At 32.7% G+C, this 25,474-nt stretch overlaps 2 protein-coding genes across 2 annotated transcripts in view; both read left to right on the top strand.

Annotated features, from left to right (window-relative positions):
• The window catches only part of LOC140060992 (inactive tyrosine-protein kinase 7-like), a 65,311-nt gene extending 56,059 nt beyond the window's left edge, over positions 1 to 9,252 (top strand). Inside the window, exons 7-12 of the mRNA XM_072107371.1 lie at positions 1,898 to 2,031; positions 2,394 to 2,538; positions 3,276 to 3,539; positions 3,908 to 4,159; positions 4,362 to 4,903; positions 5,198 to 9,252. Coding sequence (XP_071963472.1) covers positions 1,898 to 2,031; positions 2,394 to 2,538; positions 3,276 to 3,539; positions 3,908 to 4,159; positions 4,362 to 4,903; positions 5,198 to 5,773 — 1,913 coding nt within the window. The 3' untranslated portion in view covers positions 5,774 to 9,252. The remainder of the gene's footprint in view (positions 1 to 1,897; positions 2,032 to 2,393; positions 2,539 to 3,275; positions 3,540 to 3,907; positions 4,160 to 4,361; positions 4,904 to 5,197) is intronic.
• A 4,447-nt stretch (positions 9,253 to 13,699) lies between these two features.
• The window catches only part of LOC140061073 (uncharacterized), a 32,296-nt gene continuing 20,521 nt past the window's right edge, over positions 13,700 to 25,474 (top strand). Inside the window, exon 1 of the mRNA XM_072107498.1 lies at positions 13,700 to 13,805. The gene's annotated coding sequence lies outside the window, so the exon portion shown is untranslated. The remainder of the gene's footprint in view (positions 13,806 to 25,474) is intronic.

Here is a 25,474-nt window from a genome sequence, read left to right on the forward strand (position 1 = left end):
TTTGTTGCAGCCAAACAAAATATCAAAAGAATGTTACAAGTTCCTATCTTGGAAAGGCGAGTTCAGTGTCCAGTGTTGTTAGATTGCCTTGTTCCAAATGTCCCCATAATAGAGGTGTTTCCTGAATTGGGCTAGGGTACCTCAAAGTAGATGTTCTACTGTATGTATCCTTTTACCAATGCACTATAGATAAAATACAGTTGTTGGTGTTTGAAACATTTTTCAGGTACTATTATGCACATTTTTCAAGTTTTATCATGTCCATCATTTGATTCTAAAATCTCCTGATTTTGACATTGCCAAAGTTGGGTATGTCGGTACTTCTGTCACATGAGTGTCACCAAATATTTTTATGTTCAATGAAATTTTATGAGCCTTTCTTAAAATTTCTGCCGCATCATGAAATAACCACTTGATGTGGCAGAGGCAGGTGCAATGACTGGAGAAAGCTTGTGAGGTTAAAGATGTATTGTCGCTCCTTAAATCTGCAAACTATTTAAATGTTACAACAAAAATCTAGATCTCAACTTGGATAATAGATATATTATTAATTAATTAATATGGTATTAAATTAGAAATGTTTTTGTCTCTTTGTAATTTGGAAATAATAATAATAACTAGATTTGAACTTGTCACTATGGACAAGTTAGGTTATCCGCAGCGCAAACGCCACGTGCACGTCATACGTTAGAATATTTCGCACAGAATCTAAGTATACAGTATACACTATATAATAATAAAAATATCAACAAATAATTATGTTTACAATTTGATTAAAATAAATCAAAACTATTGACTGCCAATACCTAATAGTAAACTTATGTATGGCCTCTTTATATATATATATATATATATAAATATGATGAAGGGCTAATGTTGCCCGAAAGCTCTGCTAACTTTTCTGGCTGTTTTACTTCTCGTTTTGATTTAGCTTTTCGCTTTTATTTTGTATCTGCCATTGAGATCCAGCCACTGATTCCCACAGCATTGTCATTTTTTCAGTAATTTGCCTTTGGATTTATATATATATATATATTCCTTCACTTGCACTGATGAAGGGCTAATGTTGCCCGAAAGCTCTGCTAAGTTTTCTGGCTGTTTACTTTATCGTTTCGATTTAGCTTTTCGCTTTTTATTTTTGTATCTCCATTGAGATCCAGCCACTGATACCCACAGCATTGTCATTTTTTTCAGTAATTTGCCTTTGGATTTATATATATATATATATATATAAATCCAAAGGAAAATAAAAGCGAAAAGCTAAATCAAAACGAGAAGTTAAACAGCCAGAAAAGTTAGCAGAGCTTTCGGGCAACACTAGCCCTTCATCAGTGCAAGTGAAGGAATTTGGATAACGTCATAGTATAAAGCTGGCAAGTACTGCCTGGGTGGACAGGAAGAAATGAAATATAACAAATATTTATATATATATATGTATATATGTAAGTGTAATATGTGCCCCAATGTAGGGGTTCTCTTGTGTTTTTGTTATATTGTATTATTATTTATTTGTTTGAGTCATGTTTACTAAATGTAAAATAGTGACCACGTTTAATGTAATCAGAAGGATACATAAAATATATATAAACCAAATTATTATTATCACAGCTGTAAGTTACTGATGTGGTATTTATATGACTGTTCTGTTGTTTTAGTGGTTTTAGTAAACAATGTATGCATTGCATTTTCTTTACCCTATTTGGTCTAATATAATCCCACGGGGCACAACCATAAATATTGGTAACAATTGTGAACATCATTGTTTCAGGGTTTTTTGTGTAGAATTGTAAAAGTTAATTTGTTTTAATGAATAAAACTACTTGAAAACCATTTAATGGTTGTAGCCATTTAAAAAAAAAGTTTTAAAAAATTTAATAATTTGGGGTTTTTTTTCCAGCCAAACCAAAAATAATACGTAAACCAAGAGCCCAGGTGGTGAAAGAAGACAGTGATCTGTATTCTCACTGTGAAGCTGAGGGGATGCCAACTCCTACAATCACATGGTTCACAAACAATGTTGATGTTATGGAAGTAAGTCATTTGTCATTATTTACCGTATAAGTAACTAAAGCTTCGGTTCTTACTTAGAACTCTTTTACGTTATGTATCTTGATAGACTACCATCACCACTGTTGGTTTGTGTAAATGCTTTTAGTCCTCTAATATGATCATTAACAATAAAGCATTTTTCGTTGTATTTCTTAGTCGGCCTCTGTCGTAATTATTTACCTATCCGTCAAGAAACTTCACTTGCTTATTTCAAAGCTGCTATAAAAACTCAACTTTTTAACTCATTACTATTTTTCTTAGTTTCCTGGCATTTTAATTAAAAGTGTATTGAGGCTATTGCATAATTATTATTAAAGTACAAACTTATTTTTACTTTTATTTAGACGGATAAAAGTGACAGAACAACTGTGTTTGCAAACGGCACACTTCACATCTCCAAGATGAAGCTTTCAGATTCTTCTTTCTATATGTGCAAGGCTATGTCTTCTGGTGGATTTGCACAAGCGTTGGTTAACATAACAGTACAATGTAAGATTCATGGTCTTTTAAATGCGTTATATTATTGGGATCCAGATCCTGGTGTGAGGATGGGGTGGGGTTGATTCACTTAACCCATAAACGATAAGCAATAACTTTAAACATTGTCAGATTTTGGTAATTGTATTGTTATTATCTGCGACTATATTTTTTATGCATAATTCATCAAGCATGATCTTAGTCATTCTATCACGATCAATAAATTTCGAACTGCCAGCCACCATAAATAAAGAACCCGCATGCTGTTGTAAATTAAATTCTTGTTAAAGTATGTAGCTAGTGGTATGGCTTCAAAGACAATAACTAAACCTGTCCATAAATCACAACGCTAAACCACATCAATCACGTGTAAGTTTACATTAACTACATCATTTCGCCAACAACATCTAAGTTGGATGCCCTATCAGTAATTTTAACTCTGCTGCGTTGTGACACGCAGCAATAAAATATTTTTTGTAATTCCTAACTACTATCGGACAAAAAAAGGTGTTGTTTTGACGTTTGGTTCACATCTGGACCCGTAGACACAATGGGAGTGATTGAGTTTACCAATCACAAGCGACATTCATATGATCCATTGCGTCGTGATTGGTTGCAATTACTTGCAAGCTGCTTGCATTGTGTTCAATTAGGAACCTCGCTTTTGATCCTTGTGAAATAAATTTGTGTTTCAAAAAATAACTTTGTAGATGTAATAATTGTTGAGAATTATTAAAATTCTTTTGCAGCAACTTTGAAATTTACCCACTGGCAAAAATGGAAACAAATGGAAGTTGGAGATCCAAATCGGCTAACTTGCTCCGTCCGAGGCGCTACAGATATCCAAATATTGTGGCAAAGAGAGGGTGGAAATTTACCAGAAAATGTGCGACAGGATATGAATACTCTGTTTTTTGATAACCCAAAACAATCTGACTCTGGAAATTACAAATGTACTGCAATGAGCATGTTAGGTGAAATCATTAACAACACAATTAACGTATCAGTTATGAGTAAGTTTTTCCGGAATAATTATTATTATTATTATTAATACAATTTTAAATAATGTACTACAGAAGACTCTTTTGATAGATTATTGATATTAGGGACGAAAGTGTCCCCTTAAGATAGAGTTCTGCGGTGCTGACGTCATGACAATATTGGCCCTCATCTGTTTTCAAGGAAATTGTTAACCTTAATAGAGGTGTCCCAAAGGAGGTATTCTTTAACATGATGTTGTAATTGCATCAATTGAATCGTAGCTTATCAATGATAAGAATTCCATAATTGTTGTTCGAAATATTCTAATATTTACATAACAAACCCAATTTGAATTTGGTTTTGATACCATAATTCAATCAATCTATTTTGTTTTTTCCAGTTCAACCTAAATTTTCAATATTACCTGGCAACATAACTGGCTACTTAGGTCGTAAGTTAATAGTTCACTGCCAAGCATCTGGTGATCCAGAACCAAAAATAACGTGGCTAGATATTCCTAAAGACGCAATGACGTATCCAAACGGCACAGTAATATTTCCCCGCATTAGTCAGAGTGATGAAGGAGTGTACCAATGCGTTGCTGGTAGTAGGGCAGGGTTAAACACAACTTTTTTAAATATATCCGTATCAAGTGAGTTTTCATTTTTTAAATGTTAAGGTATTTTAAGATTATCGTAATAGACCTGCACCAATTTTACTTTGGGACCTAAGTTTTTGGTTCCTAATTAGAATTAATAATTTTACCATAAATGGAAGTCTGCATTTAAGGACAATGTCATTCTGTATCAGATTTCAAGTTTATTTCCTAACTGTAATTTCTTAATTGTTAAAAGGAACACCGCCACCAGTTGAAGGACTGATGACTCGAACCATTGCAATTGCTGTCGGCTGCGCAGTGGGTTACATCTTCCTCGTTGTTGGACTCATGTGTTACTGCCGTCATCGTCGACTAAAGATGAGCAAGGAAGATGAGGACAAAGAAAAAACAAATGGCATGCTGCCAAACCATGAACCGAAAGAGTCAAATGGTCAGGTTGTGAAAGATGGTGCCATGGTGATGAATCCTGTCTACCCAGGCAGGCGTGCAAGTTACGATAATCTCCTCTTTCCAAAACATGACCTGCAGAAGCTGTCTGTATTAGGAAAAGGAAAGTTCGGCGAAGTTTTTCTTGCTAGAGCCGTTGGCATCAAAGATGGAGAAGAAGTAACCACTGTTATCGTAAAATCACTGACTGAGAAAGAGGAGAGCATTCAACTAGCATTTAGGAAGGAGCTTGATATGTTGAGTAAAGTTGACCATGACAATATTGTCAAGCTTCTAGGCATGTGTAGAGAAGGAGATATACAATTTATGATTACTGAATACTTAGATTGGGTAAGTTGCAAAGTTTTTCAAATTTGAGAAATTCTAATACTGTTGAAGTTTCTATAAAAGTTAACACTTGGTTTAGAAGGTTTCGGTTTTATCCTCACACTGTAATGTCCTTTTGTTCAGATGACTACACAACTAGTAAGACTTATTATATGTTTCTGAGTGTGCCAGAATTACTTATCCGCATGATAGCTGCGTAATCTTGTGGCGTATCATGAAAAAGAAGTCGCTATTATTTATTGGTTGGTGTTCTGAATTTTAGAAATGTAATTTTTTTTAAACATTTTGTCTGTTTAGGGAGATCTAAAGAACTATCTGATAGCAACTAAAGGAAAGAACGGTCACACAAACTCACCACCACAACTGACCCTTACTCAGAAAATCGATGTCATCAACCAAATTGCCCAGGGAATGGAACATCTTGCCAATAATAGGTTCACTCATGGAGATCTCGCCGCTCACAACTGCCTTTTAAGTCCTTCCATGGAGATCAAGATCACAACCATCTCTGTATCTGAAGACCTTTTCCGCAGTGATTACCATGAGTACAACCAGCAGCTACTGCCAATCAGATGGATGGCACCAGAGGCCATTTATGAGAATCATTTCTCACCAAAGAGTGATGTATGGTCATTTGGTGTGGTCATTTGGGAGGTCTTTTCGGCTGGTGAATTGCCATATAAGGAAAAGGACAATGAAAGTGTTCTAAAGGCAATAGTTGATGGAGATTTAATGCTGGAGACTCCTCAAGGAACACCAGAAGAGGTGGAAATCTTGATGCACAGATGTTGGTCAAATTCACCAGCTGATCGACCATCATTTGGTGAGATCGTTTCAACGATTGGAGAGTTGCCAACAGATAGTCAAATTTAGAGGAGAAAAGAGAAACTTGCTAGCCAAGTTTAGAAATATTACTAGCTAGCCATTAGTTATGTTATGAGTTCTAAAACAAGCTTAGACTATTATCTGTGAATAGTCTGCTATGTATAGGCCTCTCAAAATAATATGGTAATTTGACCAATCAGAATGCAATGAGCCATCCAAACATTGGATTGGTCAACTCACTTGCCTATGTTGTTGTATTGCGTCTAAATGGGACAAAGCTTAAAACAATTCCAAAGATTACAGGAATGAATACCTGATTGGTTGATCTACCAAGTATAGATAAAGACCTCAAATTAAACTGACAGTTACACCTATATTTCCTCTATATTCTCTATGCTATACAATTTAATTCAAAAATAGTTTCTTAAAATAAAGCTTCTTAATTTGATTCTGTTTTTATGTCCAAACAGAACCATGTTTTGACTCTTACCTTGAATTAAGTTAACTGAGCAATTTGATTGACCATGTCAGTAATTTGAGGTTATAAAATACACAAATATTGTAGATAACTTGTGGGATGGGAGTTTGTTTCTTTGGTTTCTTGTAACTAAGAACTAGCATAGATGAATTGTACTAGGAAAATACTAGGGAAGATTGAAATTCCTGGATCTGGATAAACAGTTGTCTAATGTATTTGGCGCCCTCTATATTTGTAGTTGATAGACATTTATAACTTCCAAATAAATATTTGATTGAACTGTGATTTGAAATCGCAATAAATTTTTTTTAAAGAAAACATTTTATGGTATTTATTATAATTCATTTTTATTCAAAATTTTTCCGTCATAAAAAAATGTGCAAAATGGTTACTTTGGTTTTTAAACTCCTGCTTAGACCACCGATCAAAAACCAAAGGAATTGTTAAAAAGCACCAAGTATGGTGTGCCAAGTATGGTGTGCCAAGTATGGTGCGACAATTATCGTCTATGGACCAAAGTAGAAATTTTACTTATAATGCTAGATTATTTTTCCACCTAGATGTTTTTTAAAGTCAATTTTAAGAATGAAGGCCTGATATCGTCTTAGCTGATTCAAATCCCACCATCAGATTGTTTTTATTTATTTTTGTAATCGAATTTAACTGTTTGTATCGATTGATATGAGTTTTTAAATAATAAGTGTTAACTTGTGCAACTTAGAAAATAAGAATAATAGAATTGTGTTTAAGTGCAACATAGGTGTGATATGGTTGATGAAATTGAGTTGCTTTGTCTCTAATTTTCACAATTACAAGCTTGCTAACATTAATCTCACAAGTGAAGCATGTAATTGCTGTGTAAAAGACTCGTTAGAAAGATATGTATGTATGCGTAGACACGATACAGCCTGGTGTGTGACATCTAAGTTACATCAACATCATCTTTACAGGTCTTTCTGAAGCCTGTCAATTTACCAACTTGATTTTCCATCGATGTAACACGGACAATTTGTTACATTTTTAACTACACTATCAAACTTTATATGGCAAAAAATGTGATGTGCCCATATATGGAGATGATGATTTCATATCAGTACAGTACCATATTTGAACATATCTCTACCATATTTGGGTACATCACAATTTTTTTTTTCAAACTAGTTTGATAGTGAGACAGAGCTTTAAATTATTGTATGTGTGAATTTGATATAACTTTAAAATATCACTACTTAGGGTTGCTAGGAGTAACCTGCAATGCATTCTGGGATACTGGTGATAAGCTTCTTTCCACCAATGAGCTGCTTGGGATGATTAAATGTTCTTATATAAGCGACTTTGATAACTCCAAAGCGCCCCATATTTACAAGGTCAATCAGATGGAAATTTTTGTCCTGATTGATCTTGTAAAAAATATGGCGCCCTCTGGAGTTATCGAAGCCGCTTATTGAAGACAATGTGTTGCCATTGGAAACACAATGTGGTGATTATGCTTGTTTTACACTGAATGAGCGTGTTACTTAACTATACCATTATATCCGCCTTTCTTTTAAATATAGTATTAGAAATGTGAATTTTAGCTAAAAAAATGTTAACTTAATTTATTTACAGTTTTAAACATTGTATTATAAAATGCAGTCCTTGTTAGACATTTTTAACATTATCATTTGTAATTTAAATAAGCATGTATGTAAATCCGCTTTAAAATCTAATATTTTTAATATAATTTTGACAATAAGTTATTTCAAAATAATGTGATGTCATATTGAATAATTTGATAAACTATTTGTTTATCAGCAAAATAACTTGAATATTGAAAGAAGTAAAATTCTTATCTCAAAAGCTAATATTTTAAGTCTCTGTTAGTTTCTATAATAGTACACAACATAGCATGTTTGTGTCTTAATTTAGTAATGGGTAGAGGATGTTTAATTGAGTAAATGGCAATGGGTGGGCTGTTTTGTACACAACATAGCATGTTTGTGTCTTAATTTAGTAATGGGTAGAGGATGTTTAATTGAGTAAATGGCAATGGGTGGGCTGTTTTGTTTTGTAAACAATTTAAACTGATATTGGATTTGATGTAAATATGTATTTACTTCATTTTTTGGATGTTTACTTAAATTACTGCAGTAGTACACCATATACTGTATGTAGTCTCGTATTATTCAATTACTGCAGTAATAATGATCTTAAGTATGCGAAAATGAATGATATTTTGTGCTTTTATTTTTTAATGTACATAGTAGTAGTAGTAGTTTTAAAAAGTGTTTTTATAAATAAATATTTTGTGTTTCTGTATTTCTAATGTGTGGATAGCTATAAAGTGTTCATAATCTGTAAATATACTTGATAAGTAAAAAGTAGGACTCCATTTAAATTCAAGTAAGGTGATGTCATGTTATGTGATCCTAAAAGGTAATAAAAAATGACTCAAATTTGAGGCTAATTTACAAAATGCATGGTGAACATCCCTCAATGTATAACATCCAAAATATATCTGCTTGTAATAATGTGATTTTGGTCTTAACATTCATTAGCACATGTTTTACCTGACTATCTGATGATGTGAACTACTTAGAATTTTGACAAATGACAAACAAACATTTGATTTTGAGTAATATGGGGATTTAGATTGAACAAATCAACTTTATTCTGATAGAAATGAACCATTAAAATAATGGGGGTATGTGATGCACACAGTTGAATAGCCTAAAACTCTATCTACACTATCAAACTTTATGTGACAAAAACATGTGACATGGCCATATTATATGGACACATCACACTTTTTTGTCAAACTACTTTGATAGTGTGGACAGAGCTTAATAATGAGGATTTAGAACAAAAAATCTAGTTGATCAACAATGTAGTTCAATCCATTAAAATGATGGGGATTTTATTCACAGTTTTTTTTTTTTGGAATAGGCCAAACGTTTTCATAATTTTTCTTTGATATGTAGCCATAGCTTCATCATCTGTAATGCTGCTGCTGCTACTGTATTCATACTAAACAACTTTCAGTAATAAAACACAATGTTGACATGTGAAATGTGATTCTATTATTTGTTTTTCTTGAGTTGTATTAATAAAATTATTTAGATTGTGATTTATTATAGTGTTCCAACAACGAACATTTCATCTGGCTGTAGTGTAGGCGCGCCTATTCATTGTATAATTTGACAATAAAACGTATGTGTTTGCTGCCCTCATTTGTAAGTAACCAATAATCCAAACAAAACCAATACTGTATTCTCAGTTCTCTTGGCTAAATGTTGTCTTAAGTATGTATTTGTATTTCGTCATCAGATTCACGGTGCGAATATTTTGTGCTAGTATGACAGTACAGCGCAAATAATTCGTACTAATATCACGGTCACCGTGCGAATAACCTCTTGGTCTATTTTGTTTTAAATCGAAAAGTTTATGTTTTTTTTATCATTTAATTTAACTGATCAAGTGACGTTATTGTTTATTTTGTTTTCAAATGTGAAAGATAGACGTTAAAAAGAGGAAATGGTCACTGCTATCAAATTATCAATTTTAGAAAGTCGCTTAATTGTCATATCATGACAAGAACATAAAGTGGTAAAGAAAAAAGAAGTACCATTAGTGCGTCATTACCGTTAAACGTTCAAGTGGGTTGAATTGATATGTGTGCCCATTCTATCATTTGAATTTATACCGTAAACTAGAAAGTTTAACTTTCAAAGGTAAGTCGGTATTGTTTCTTACAACTAAAGATAATCAACAATACACATAGGCCCTATATAATAATAATAATAATTATAATAATACTAATAATAATAATAATTTAGGTATTTGTATAGCGCCAGAATCAACTAAACCGAAGTAAAAATCAAAGGTGCTTATATTGGATGTTAAAAAGATGCGTTTTAAGTTCTTTTTTAAAAATAGCAATAGAAGTTGATTTAGTAAAATGACCGTCGAGGGAGAGAATTCCAAAGAGAAGCAGCAGAGAACATAAAAGACCTTTGTCCATAAGATTTGGTGTTAATTCTAGGAACAAGTACTGTAGTAGGTTTTGATCAGCCGAAGTTGGGAAGAAGATCAAGGAGTTAAGAAGTAGCGCTTTAAATAGTTTCTTTTTCGAGGTGAGTAACATTTACAAATCGCATCGGCGATATCAATTCATTTACAGTCCCAAATCATAACTGGGATTTAAGTTTTTTGCAACGACTTGGATGCTAACGCCTATATAAGTGGCCTACCGCGAGATTTTCAGATAGGGTAAAAACATCGTTTAAACTCCCACCATCTACTATTATCTATTTAAAGATAATTTATTGTCTCCCTGAAAAAAATAACACATTTTGACCAAAAATTGTATCGAAAAAATATGTTTAAACCATAATTTAAATGAAAAAGTATATATGAATATTGTCAATGAGTATGGTACAATGTAACATTTATTTATTTTCTTTTGCGCCGAAAGTGGTTAAACTTCATTAAAACCACAAACAAATTGTCTATTTTCAAATGTATTATTCATCTTCATTTGCGGGGGTGGGGGTGGTGGGACCAAGCTTAAGTAAATTCTTTGTAGGCCTAGTGCTTGAAATTTTGATGAATGTATGCATAAGTCTATTTAGTTTTATGTTATGTTATGTTTTATCCGTTATTTTTGTGCCCAAGTCTCGCTCAGCTTGCAGGCCTAAAGCCTGGTTCCCACTAGAACGTAACGCAAGGACGTAAATGCAACGCAAGCGTTTTAACCAATGACAAGCGAAGTTATAGACAGTAAAGCGTGGTTCCCACTAGCGACGCAACACAAGGACGTAACGCAACGCAAGTGTACTGACCAATCACAAGCGATGGCTTATTCGCTTGTGATTGCTAACTGTTTATAACTTCGCTTGTCATTGGTTAAAACGCTTGCGTTGCGTTTACGTCCTTGCGTTACGTTCTAGTGGGAACCAAGCTTTATCAATCACAAGCGAATAAGCCATCGCTTGTGATTGGTCAATTCACTTGCGTTGCGTTACGTCCTTGTGTTGCGTCGCTAGAAAACGTGGTTCCCACTAGAACGCAACACAGCGACCTATTAACGCAAAGTGATGTATTGCGTAATCACAAGTGAGAACCGATGCAACAGTGCTGCAAAAATCTATTATTGGAAGGGTATTTGCTTAACCGTGGTTCCCACTTGCGACGTAAAGCCTGGTTTCCATTAAAATCGCTACAGCGTTTCCATTAAAATCGCTACACGCGCAGATGTCGCCGACGCAATCGGGAAGGCTCCCCGATTCATCGCAGTCAAATCGGCAAAGTTCAACCATGTTCAACTTTGCCGATTTTGTCGGCGATGAATCGTAATACGCGTACCAAAGAATATTTAAGCGTGGTTCCCACTAGCGACGCAACGCAAAGACGTAACGCAACGCAAGTGAATTGACCAATCACAAGCGATGGCTTATTCGCTTGTGATTGCTAACTGTCTATAACATCTCTTGTCATTGGTTAAAACGCTTGCGTTGCGTTTACGTCCTTGCGTTACGTTCTAGTGGGAACCAAGCTTTAGCACTCGCGTACTAGATCCCCGATAAATTCTAGCGTTTCCATAGAATCGCTACGCTCTGTCGTGTAAGCGTGGTTCCCACTAGCGACGCAACGCAAGGACGTAACGCAACGCAAGTGAATTTACCAATCACAAGCGATGGCTTATTTGGGTTTGATTGCCAACTGTCTATATCTTCGCTTGTCATTGGTTAAAACGCTTGCGTTGCGTTTACGTCCTTGCGTTACGTTCTAGTGGGAACCAAGCTGTAGCGATTTTATGGAAACCAGGCTTAACGTAACGCAATCGACGCAACGTAAGAAAATGCCCTTCCAATAATTGTGTTTGCCTCCGCCTGCGTGAAATCAAACCTGTGATTTTTGCAGCACTGTTGCGTCGTCGGTTCCCACTTGTGATTACGCAATACAGCCCTCTGCGTTGATACGTCACTGCGTTACGTTGCGTTGCGTTCTAGTGGGAACCACGCTTTATGTTGCGTAGGTTGCGTTACGTTGCGTCGCAAGTGGGAACCAAGCTTTAGTTCACGTTTGGAAACAATGACATGTCAATTTTAAAGATAATATTGTCCCCCTAAAAAAATTTTTTTAAATTTTTTTGTTGAATATGTTATTTTAATGTCACATAATAGTTATTCACTCTCACAAAAAATTGGGTCTGAAAAAAATGTATTTACGTACCTGAGAAAAATGTAATTTAAAGCAAAAAATGGTCAAATTGTCTGGAAGACAATGAGTTTTTGGGTACTTTAACTGTTTATTTTGTCTTTTTATAGGTGAAATAATTTTTTTCCCCGTTTTTTTTCTTATGGATGTGAACAACTTCATTAAAACTGCAAAATGGCCTATTCAAAGTCCGATTTTAAAAATCTTTATTTTTCATGATTTTGGGGGACAATACATCTTTAACAAATTAATCTATCACGTGAAAGAGTAAGCTTGGTTCCCACTAGCGACGCAAAGTAACGCAATCTTCGCAACGTAAAGCGTGGTTCCCACTAGAACGCAACGCAACGACGTATCTACGCAAAGTGCTGTATTGCGTAATCACAATTGGTAACCAACGACGCAATAGTGCTGCAAACATCGTAGGTTTGATTTCACGCAGGCGGGGACAAACGAAATGATTGGAAGGGCATTTTCTTACGTTGCGTAGATTGCGTTACGTTGCGTCACTAGTGAGAACCAAGCTTAAGAAAATGCCCTTGAAATCAAACCTGCGATGTTTGCAGCATTGTTGCGTCGTCGTATCCCTCTTGGGATTACGCAATACAGCACTTTGCGTCAATACGTCGTTGCGTTGCGTTCAAGTGGGAACACGCTGTACTTACACGGTTACGGTAGGTATACTGCCTAAATTATTATTATTACTATGTGTAATCAAACTACTAGTTTAAATGTTCATTTTTAATCATAAATATGGAATTTCTTGTGTACATATTATTGTGTGCGGGATTGTGTACCACAGCCTGTTTCATTCAAATATCCCAATACCACATTCTGTGAAAATGTGAACATTTTCCCAAAATCTCTTTTCTTGAAGTCCTAAAGGTTCCATTTGTTAACCTTTAAAAACACATTCAGAATACCAGACTTTCCAGAAAAGCAGACATAGTCAAGCCGACGGGTGTCCGGTATTGGGAGAATTGACTGTATAAAGCTCTGTCTACACTGTCAAACTTTATGTGACAAGAAAAATGTGATGTGCCCATATATGGATATGATGATGTCATATCGCTACCATATTTGGATATATCACTACCATATTTGGACACATCACACCTTTTTTGTCAAACTCGTTCGATAGTGTAGACAGAGACCAAAGTTTAATATGTACTTTAGTTTAAAATTCGATAAATGCTAGAGGGCAGCCTAATTACCGCGTGATTACGTAATAGATAGGAAGAACATAGAAATCAAAACAACTACCGTCTATACAACCAGCACAGACGACTGGCAGCAAAACGGCGAAAAGAAATAGCTTGATCGATGGGATAAGATTTACAATTACGAATAACTTTACATTTTGTTATGTATTTATTGTTGGAATCTATTATAATACAAATTAAGGTACGTAATATATTAACCAAACAATTACTATTTTGGATATCCTTGCGTTAGGCCAGCAGGCGGATAGCTTCGTGTTTGTTGTGTTGAGTGTGAAAAACGCACTGATCACCAGGCATAAAGTTTCCTCACGGCAACCTTTTAGACCTTCGGCTCGTACGTGAAGAAGACGACCGAGGTGAATCTACATTATTTTAATTATATGTGGGAATTTATAGTGCTATATTTCTCCATACTGTACACTAAAAAAAATAATACTGTACTTCATTTTAAAAAATACTGTAAAGTAGGCCTAATAGGCCTAATAGTAATTTGTATTTATTTTAAAGTTTTTTAAAGAATAGGCCTAAATGTAGTATAGGATCATGGAAGAAGAACTATAAATTGGCTCCACTGTGGGATTAATTATCTTAAGCATGGTTAAAATGAATATTTAATGAGCTTATAAGACTATCTTCTTAATTAAACCTATTGTACAGTACTGCTAATGGGTGTCCTGCACTTGCATGGAAATGAAATAATTAAATGTCTTTCTTGATTTATTTTAAATATTTATTGTAAAGCTAAAGATAATGTATTGTCCCCCAAAACATGAAAAATGAAGATTAATAAAATCAGACTTTTTTAATAGGCCATTTTATAGTTTTAATAAAGTAATAACTTCCATAGAAAAAAAAAGATGTTTTCACTTATAAAAAGACAAAATAAACAGTTAAGATAAATTCAACCCATTTGACATTTTTTTGCTTTAAATTACAGTTTTTCAGGTAATTTTTAGTAAAGAAAGTGAATAACTATTGTGGGACATTAAAATGGCATATTCAACAAAATACATTATTTATTCAGGGGGGTAATATATCTTTAAACTAAAACACAGATATATAATATAAATATTTCAAACTGTTTTCCCCTGGAAATGAGTGAGGTCGAACTTTTCACAAGATAAAATTTTTCATTTGTTGTCAAAGATTGAATTTGCATTTTCCTTTCTGTTGTCAATGAGATAAGATGAATGAAAATTACATTTTTTTCTTATCCAATCCTTGTCTGAACAAATAATTTTGTCTAGAAAATAAGTAGACATATCAATTTGTTTTTCATTCAAAAATAGTAAAAATAATTGTAATAAAGAATATTGATTATTAAATATCTGCGAAATGCAGTAAATAATTTAATTGATGCATCAAGTCTTGACCTTCGTTTGACCTTCATCATGACCTTCACTGTACCTTGAAATAAAGTTCAATTATTTTATCATAGTTCTCCAAAATCATTTATCATTTGAATATTAATCATTATTTTTGTGTTCAGTTTAAAATATTAACTACAGTACAAGAGATATTATTTAAATATGATTGCCAACCATGCACAATTTTAAGATTTAGGAAATTATATTGGTCCACTTAAAATGGAAATTCGCTTGGCATAATTAAAACAATAAAAGTACAATAAAAAGATATTACAGTACATCCAAAAAATTGCAAAAACACTATAATTGGCAATGTTAAAATGCTTGTAACAAATGTTAAATACTGCTAAAAACACAAATTTCAAAAATGCTATAGGCCAATGTTAACATACTGCTGGTAAAACTATTAAAAATTGTAAAAACTTTAAAAAAAAATTACAGTATAGAAATTACATTGCATACTGTAGATTTCACAGTAGATCTGTGAAGATCAAAATAAAAAATATTAACATATTTTAACTTCTTGAAAAAAAGTATGATGGTTCAATCTTAATTCAATATTTTTTAAGTGGTTCACTCTTTACAGTATGTGCTTTTTTTAAACTCTCATTCTACTGAGTTTAGTCCTTTTTGTTTCTTAAGCTTGTTTTCCTTCCAGTCGATCTTGAGTTGCGCTGATTTGACCTGATTCAACGATTTTACAGGAAAAGTGGGTAAAAATAAACGCTAAAAATCGTTAAAATCTACAATTGTTGAAGTTGAACCGAGTTCAACTTCAACGACGATGTTATTCACCTTTTTTTGTGCACTTTTAAGGTCTGATATTTCAAAATAACAAGTGTAAGTCAAACTAAACTAAAATACAATTTAATTTTTGTCCTTAAAAAATAGATTTCAGCAAAAACCTAGGCTAGGTTTTAGCATCAAGACCAATTTTCACGTGGGTCTGGCTGCCAACCTTTCAGTTTACAATACTTCACATGTCCTAGCAATGCTCATTAGAATGTGTAAAGAAATCTAATTACTGCAGTAACTGCAGTAGAATAACTTTGATTTGATTCATTTTATTAAAATTCAGCAGCCACTTTTAGTTGAGTAACTTTAGAAAAAAAAGACCAATGCCACTTTTCTTTTAGCAAATTCTTTTGTAATTTTTTAATTAATTAAAGATGTATTGTCCTCCAAAAACATGAAAAATAAAGATGAATTAAATCAGACTTTGAATGTGTTATTTTGTAGTTTTAATAAAGTTAATCACTTCCGTAGAAAAAAAACCCGGAAAAAATAATGTTTTCACTTATAAAATGACAAAATAAACGGTTAAATTCAACCAAAAACCCATTGGCTGGCAGCCAATTTGCCCATTTTTTGCTTTAAAGTACGTTTTTTTTTCAGGTAAATACATTTTTTTCGATCCAATTTTTGGTCAAAGTGGATAACTATTATGTTACATTAAAATGGCATATTCAACAAAAAAATTGTTAAGAATTATTTTTTCAGGACAATATATCTTTAAACTCTAACTCCCTGCTTATACATTATCTCTAGTTAGTAGCCATATTTTGTTTATAATGTTGTTGTTTGAACAACTGCCAAAAATGCCCAATGTCATTCTGTGACCATTATTGTGCAAGGTTACATGAAATTAACAAGCAAGGTCAACCAAGGTCAAACTGACCAATGACCTTCTTTAATGCAAATGGTCATCATAGAATTGTTATTCATATTCAGTGTTTTATTCAGTAAGCAATGTATACGTGATACAGGTACATACCACTGCTATGGATTTATCTAAATTACTCATCAGGTATGTGTGTTGCTATAATGAAATTATACATTTATTTTTTCATACTATAATTTTGACCTTCATTTATTAATTGCAATAATTTTTACTTTAAAAGGCATCTTGCACCCTTTCCTATACGTGTACAGTCAGTAGTTTCTGTACCTCCAGTGAGTGCAGTGGCTGATATAGAGATAGGGCTTGTGGTTGATTCCCCTTCTCCAAAAAATTGGAGTATACCATACAGTAATTACTGTATGATCTCGCACCTTTGACAGCAACATAATCTTGGCATTTCTGAAAACAAGAACCTTCTAAACTAAACATACTTTTTATAGTAAGTTTAGTAGTTAAACTTTTGATCACAACACAATAAAGTGAAAAGAAGATTTTTTTTCTCTTTATTGTGTTGTGATAAAAAATATATACTCAACACAGATAAATCTTAACTCTAAAAAGACATATATTTGTCTGAATAAAGGTTAACAGTAGAATTAATTAGTCAATCCATTAATTACATAGCCCTTGTTCTGAAAATGAGAAAGTTTGTAAATGTGTTCCGAAGAAAATCTTAAATTATCAATTATTTTATTTCAAGTACGTTACTTAAATTAAACTTATTACTGAGGTTTCTTTTTTAACAAACCATAAAATAAACTTGTTAGGCATCACATCCCTAACAAATTTCAGGGGAGAGGGCGTTTATTTTTTATTCTAAAAAAAAATGATGGTTGTAGACCATACTAACATAATTAATGAGGTTTGTATAATAAATTAATAAAGAATAACTTGATGTAGTATCTAAACCTAGTTTTTTTCTAGACTGCACTGTATTTATTAACAATAAACAATATTTTTCAGTGATTTACATTCGTCTTTTCTAATCCAATTTTCATCATAAATTGTAAAAACAAATCTAAGCCCAGTAGCAATTATGACATCATTAAGGATGTTTGTAAAATAGAAGTTTTGTACGGACATGTGATGAGAAGGTTGACTCGTACGTATAGTCTTTGACTGAATAGGGGTCTTTGAATGAGACGGTACTTCACATTGAACTACTTACTACTATGCGTTTCACTTGTGACAAGTACTGTAAATCTATATACGTACTGTAGGCACTACTTACTGACCATAGGGCAAGGATTGATACTACTGTAAGCTAAACATCTGCAATACAGTATGTAGGTCAGCAGCAGATATTATTTACAGAGGTCAAATTAATCATAATTCTTTTAAAGCAATCAACAGGTTATCTCTATATTGACATCATCATGAATTTGGATTATTCTTAAGTTGGATTAGTTAGGTATCCTCCGGTTTTTGTGCTGACAACTTAGCACTTCTTTTGCTGCGAGAAACGTAGAATAATATCTCAAGTCCAGTTTCTTGTCACCAGAAACATTCAAATAATCAATTACATACAGAGAAAAATTTCATTTTAAAATTTTGTTTAGCAATTATTGCTAATCAAACTGATTTGATCTTTTTTGCTACACAATTTTAGAAATGTGTAGCAATAAGGTTGTTTTGTATAGCTTTTTGCTATGCTACACTGGCGAAATTATTCCCTGACATATCTTTCAATATTTTTATTATCTTGTATTTTATAATATATTGTACTGTACAGTAGGCTAGGAAGGATACTGTACAGTATAAATTTGTATTAATGAGTTGTGAAGAGACGTGACTTTAATGGTCTGGCATGCAAGCTTTATCTCACCTATTTCTCCACTTTTATTTTATAACACTGTAAAAAATAAAATAACAATGTCCCATTCCCTATTTTTTAGATCTAATTTAAGGTCACAAATTACATTTAATGTCAAAATAACTACTACTGTATATGGTCCTATTGAGATAACTTTTTTCGTCTTTATTAAACGGTTAAAAATGTAAAAAATAAGTTGATTCTAATAATGTATGCAGCCTGCTATAAATCCCAACATGCATCGCACACGGATTGATATTTTCATCTTGTGATGTGATGCACCCACTTCGACCGATCGCATGAATTCAGCAACAATCAGGCTCGGCCCATAGCTAGCATACGATGTCGTACGTCACCGCTCTTTATCAGCCAGACCTACAAAACTAAGCCTAAACTAGGCCTAGACACGTCTATGAGAGAACTTTCGATGCAAGTTACTTAGGTAGTGCATTGTTTATGTCTTAATTAATTCAATTCAATTCAATTCAGATAATATTTATTTAGATAATAATGAATGAATATATACAAAATAGAAAAAAGATATTAAAGTGAACATAGATAAAGCAGTAATTGGTAGTCATTATTATCATGGATCCCTTCTAGAAGTTAAAAAACTTGTCTCGTAGGGACCCACAACAAAACACATTACTAAAAAAATAAAAATAACCTAGAATATATAATTATATAATTTAGGATAAAAAATTACAGTATAATAACATAACTAACATCTTAACGTACATTTAAGAAAGGAAATGACCTGGTTTAATGTTTTTAAAGTTATTTTATAAATTATATGCATTATTAAATGTCAAAAATTGCAGGTCTAGAATAGAAACACCAACAAAAAAAGTTCTAGTTTCTGGTGCTTACACTTATAATAATAATTTTATAAATTATAGACCATATATCAATTAATACAATTTAGAAATATGAATAAGATACTGTACTAAAGAAATTTTTATAAAAACGGTAACCATATTGTTACTTTATTTTGGGGTTAAAAAGTTTGAACACATGTTATGTGTCTATCGTGGTTATTGCTAGCCCTTACCTACTTCATCAACTGATAACAAGTAAAGAGACCAGTCTATCTGTCACCCAAATTGATGAACTTAATATGTTATCAATCTATATTTGTAAGACCAGATCTGTCCCAATAATTATAGTCTATTTTTTGCATAGCAGCTAGTGTGTACAGTAATATCAGTTTGAAAGCCCTAAAATTGATCTGAAGATGTCTCCCAGTTTCTAACCCTGAATTCTGTAGCCTGAACCTAATTAGGGGATGCCTATGATCCCTTTGATAGAGGTGTCCACCTTTGATAAAGATTAATGGTGATGTTAAAGTTGTTTCTCCTTTACTCATTTCGCTTAATATGGGTGTCCTCTGAACAAGGGTTATTCGTATGTAAACATTTATCTTTGTACATGTCATAGGAAAGGAAAGCATCCCGATAATAAAGTGTCCCTTTGAATAAAGGTGCCTTCAATAAGAGGTTTTATTGTACTTTTCCTTTCCCCTGACTGTAAATTTAACTGTAAGAATTTTAACATTTGAGACATGTATTCTCTTGTGTTGTTATCTATTTTGTGTGTTTATTTAGTGAAATTATTTAGGTTAGTACGGAGACAGGTGTTTTACACCATGCATTTCCACAAAAAAATATTTACCTGAAAAAACTGTAATTAAGCACAAAATTATAATAGTTTTGGTCCTCTCTCCTTCATCTTTTTTTTTGTGTAATGTATTATACCATATGGACAATTGTCTGAAATAAAAGTTGAATTGAATTGAGTAGTCAAATTGGCTGCCAGCCAATGTGTTTTGGTTGAATTTAACAATTTTTTTTTTTGTGAAAGTAAAAACATTTGTTTTCCGGTTTTTTTTTTCTGCGGAAGTGATTAACTTTATTAAAAGCAAAATAGCCCATTCAAAATCTGACTTAGTAATCTTCATTTTTCATGTTTTGTGAAGACAATACATCTTTAAATAATAATTTTGGTTAAAACCAACACAAGACAATTTTCGAACATTTTGTTCAGTCTAGTATTCTGATTGATCAGAACATTAACAGTCGGTTTGCTGTACTCTACTACAGTTCTAAATGATTTATTTGATGTTTCGGGAAAGCACCCACTCAGCTGTACGGTACCATGTAGAATTCTATTCATTCATCAGTGGAAAATTATTGCTCTGAGATATACAAAAACAGATAAATGAAAAACTAACAAAAACAATTACAAAGTGTCACATCACTCTCGTACGGTATATATACTGACAAACATTCAGTGCCCGAATGGCAGCTGGATAAAAGCTGTTACGAAACCTATTTGTACGTCTACCGCTACAAAAATTGATATTGTATTATATCTATAGTACAGGTATTTCTTGCCATGCTAAAAAAATAAATAATAAAGATTTGTCAAAGACGAGGTGGAATATATGAAGGAGTGATATAAATAGACGATGACATAATTAGAGCTTTTGCAGTATGTCAAAGGGTACAAAATCTTAGAAGTTGATTAAGGTATCTCTATTGAGATATTAAGCCGAAGGCTAGAGGGTGCACTTCAGACTGAAAAGTGATTCCAACAGGAGAGGAACCAACAAGATGGCGGCCGTAAATGTGTTCAAAAACATTATTTAATATAAAAAATAATAATCTAATATAATACATTAAGACCACATAAATTACAACACATATTCTTGCCAAAGCACAGTGAAGTTTTTATCAAATTAAATATAATTATTGTTTATCGCAATGGAATTAATAATTTCTTTGTAATATAGCATTTTTTGTATACGAGGATCATATAAAATGCGTTCGCGTTTATACGCTTAACGCGCTGCGTTGCGTATCGTTCTCACGCAGATAGGCTCAACACAGGCGTAGTAGTGCATAGGGCATATCTGATTGGTCAATTGCAGCCACCATCTTGTTGGTTCTCTCTACCATGGAGAATCACTTTTGAACTGCGATAACATTGAAAGATTGCCATCTAGCCTTCGGCTATTACATATCACTGGGTATCTCCCACATCCTTCCTTGTATTCTATTGTAAACTGTACATCATGATATTATTAGGGAGGTTTCGCAACCTTACGAATACGATAACGAAAACGGATACGTCATACATTTGTGAAACTTTTGAGCTGATCCCCATTTCATATTCGTAAAGCGTATTCGTGTTGACGAATATCACTCAGTCATATTCGTAACTACAAAACAAGTATAGTTTTTGATCTATTTGCACATTTTGCATTTGAATCAGGAATGATTCATGATTATAATATAATTATAGATTTATTGAAAGTAATTTACTAAAGTAATTTACTAAAATGCCAAGTCAATTTTGATAATAGCAGTTTTTAAAGTCCTCACTCGCTTTGATGTTACGTTAAGCCTAGGCAGCCAAGCACCAATCAACACGTACCTGTGCTTCGCTCAAATTTACCGCAGTCATATTTTGGACGCGCCTCAAATATTTTGTTGCCATGCGAAACAGATTTTTTTATGGCTTACGAAAACGAATACGTATCCGTTTTCGTTATCGTATTCGTAAGATTGCGAAACCTCTCTAATATCTAATATTTACTGTCCCATTACAGTACTTCGCTTTTTTCTAAAAGTGTAGAGTAAGTTTTTAAAAGTTGAAACTATACAGTGTAAGTTAGTAATCTAGAAACAAGAGAGGAATATTTTATGTTATGTTTATTTTATTTTTAGTGCATGTTTTTTGTTCGCATGACAAATATGCCAAAATAGAAAGGGGAATATATGTGGGAAAAACCAACCAATACTGTACATATTGTAGGCGCAATAAAGTATAGAAAAATGTTGCATGTCATCCGTAAATTCAAATTCAAGTTCAACATTTATTTCTTCAAATTCCATACAAATAATACAGAGTGTATAGAATAAGTGATTTACACAGGTTTGCTTAAAGACACCTTCCCTATGTTGTTTAGATCTAATTTAAGATCACAAACTATATTTAATGTAAAAATAATACTATATGGTCCTATTGCGATAACTTTTCTTTAAAGGGTTAAAAATGCGAAAAATAAGTCGATTCTAATAATTACAGTATAGCGGCCCGCTATAAATCCCAAAATGCATTGGGCGCGGATTGATATTTTGTTTTTCTTCTGTAATTCACCAACTTTTCAATCAATCGTGAGGCCAAAACAAATGGAAGACTCCTATTCTTTTCAGCGAAAATACCGGGTTTTCACCAATTTGTATCAACAGAGTCTGGCAAAAATAGAAAGACAATTAATACAGAAACTATACAACGTTAGGCTAGGTATATAACTAGCGTCCGATGTTCGTACGTTACCGATGTTTACCAGCTAGGCCTACAAAACTACGGTAAGCATAGCTATGCTAGGCCTAAAGACCGTCCATGAATGGTCATTCGCCGCAAGCTACTTAGGTGGTGCATTGTTTCTCACTTTTTATTATAATTTACCATAAAACGTACATTTAAGACAAGGAATGACCTGGTTTAATGTTTTTAAATTAATATATATATATTGTATTATTTTTACAAACGTCACAAATTGTAGGGAAGGTGTCTTTACGTCCTAAAACCTTTTAAAAAAAAAGGCGCAACAGAAAAAATCAATTTTTTTGTACACTGTTTCAAATTTCAATACATGTTTGTCAACAACCTGATTTTTTGTTTTGAATTTTTTTTCTTTATTTGCTACTGATACAGTAGGAAGTTGTATGAATAGGTAAGAACAGGCTTCTATAGGTTTTGTTGGCAAGTATTCAATATTGTTATTGTTATTATACAAAGGCTAGTAATTAATTTATGAGAATACATACTGTATTATTGATGAGTCATACGAATCTCCTTAAACTTTTGAAAATATTACCGGTAGGACTAATGACAGAGACATCTCCTACAATCAAAAAAATGCAAAGTCATTACATGTGTTTAATAGTTAGCAACCAAAATGATTTATTCTTTGTTCGTATGAAAGCAATGGTCTAACGATGATTGCCTTAAAAAACAGACATTCTCACAAATAATAAGTTTTAGACGCAATATAGCAAGTAGTATTCCTAAAAAGAAAAACATACATGGCTATATACTTCAGTTGAAATCTCTTTGGAAAAATTGAAACGCCCGCTAGTGGCGCAACGATACTTACAGTAGAGAGTACTTGTGGAAAGTATAGGTTTATATATTTTGTAGAATTACCAATATTACCCAATAACCCTTCTGAATCATGTATTGTCCCTGGTTCATTCTACGGCAAAGTGTCTCCTAATTGAATGGGTGTTTTTAACCGGTTATTTTGCACTGCCTCTTCTTAACCGGTTGCCACAAAATTGTGCTGTTTCTTCTCCCAAAAATGTGGAGTTTATTTATTCACTCTGTTTTTAACCAGCTATTTTTAGGCAGCAGAAACAGGACCATTGATAATGTCTTTGATTAGATTATTCGTTAATTCTACCTGTAAAAATAAATGGATTGTAGACATGTGCAATCATAATTCTACCATAAATCCTTGGTAACTATTACCGCCTTTGATGTTTCCTTAGTTGACCTTTCCATATTTATAATTGACCTTCTATTTAATAATATCTTAAAAATTGTCATTGTGTAAACATGGAGGAAAAAAATAAATAATATTTTTTCCTCCATGGTGTAAACAACCTTTACTTTTACAATGTGTACATTGGCTAAAACCTGAATGTTTGTCACAAATGACATTTGCTTTGAATTTAGAAAATAATTATAAAAAATCAGTATAAACAATCAGTATAAATATCAGTATAAAAAATACATACAAAGGGATAACATTAACTACAGACATTTAAAAGAAGACATAACAAATACTTTCTTTCCTAGGAGCATTTATTTTACATAGGCCATTGGCCCGAATACATAAATTTTAACAATAAAATAAACTTATGTGTACGTTATATAATCAACATAAAAAGCTAACTTAATGTACATAAGTAGCTTATTTTCATCTTCGTATAATATACATAAATATAAGGTGTATAGGAATGTGGAGAATATTGTTAAAGATTGTTAAATCTTTTAACAAATGCACATTATTCTTGCCGAATACCAAACATTAAATACTTAATTTATAATACTACACTGATTATAAAGTAAACTTTTATCCAATTAAACCACTTCAATTCAATTCATTGATTTCGACCAAAATCAAACATTAACATTAGTACATAGACTAATCAAATATAAAAAAAAAAGTATCATTTGGGTTGAGGAACGACATATAGACTCAAACAAGTCTGTCAATGTTGTCCCTCATCATATGATAAGTACACAGTACAAGTACACATAGACAAAAGTTGACGCGTTCAGTGCCATGGATACTCTGGCACAAGTCCGTAGCCACTGAACAATGCAAGATTTTAAAAAAAAATCAAGAAATTAAGTAGGTAGACCTAATATGGAATCTTGATTTTGTTACAGTATTTTTGTTTTTTTACTTATTGTTTTTGCTAATTTTAAGAGCTTCGGCTCATTGCATAATCCATTTTGTATTAAATACCATGTTTTCCATTCATTATAATTATTTAATTTACACTTATAGAATTTTTCATTGAAGTCTCCTGATGAGTGAGTTGCACGACTCACGAAACAGGAATGTACAGGTAGAGACCAAACTGTAGTTTTTTTCTTTTCCCAGACTCAATGTATATATACTGCAATTAATTAAATTTCAGTATATCACCGGGGAGTTTAAAATAAATGTTCTTTGCTAAAGTGTTTATATATATGTATATATCAGGTTTTTGTTTATTTTATTTTCAGATAGAGTAAAATATTGTAATTTTCAATAAAGAGTATTTTTTGAATGCCTATTGTTAGTTGATGAGTACTGCTTAAACTGCAGGCTTGTGTGACGTCAATGTATTGTACTAAGCTATGATTAGGTGATTATCACAAGCAAAGGATAATGAAGGTCTGATGAGATTGTAGTATTATCATAAGAT

This window comes from Antedon mediterranea, chromosome 10 (genome assembly GCF_964355755.1).
Source record: "Antedon mediterranea chromosome 10, ecAntMedi1.1, whole genome shotgun sequence".
Classification (NCBI taxonomy): domain Eukaryota; kingdom Metazoa; phylum Echinodermata; class Crinoidea; order Comatulida; family Antedonidae; genus Antedon; species Antedon mediterranea.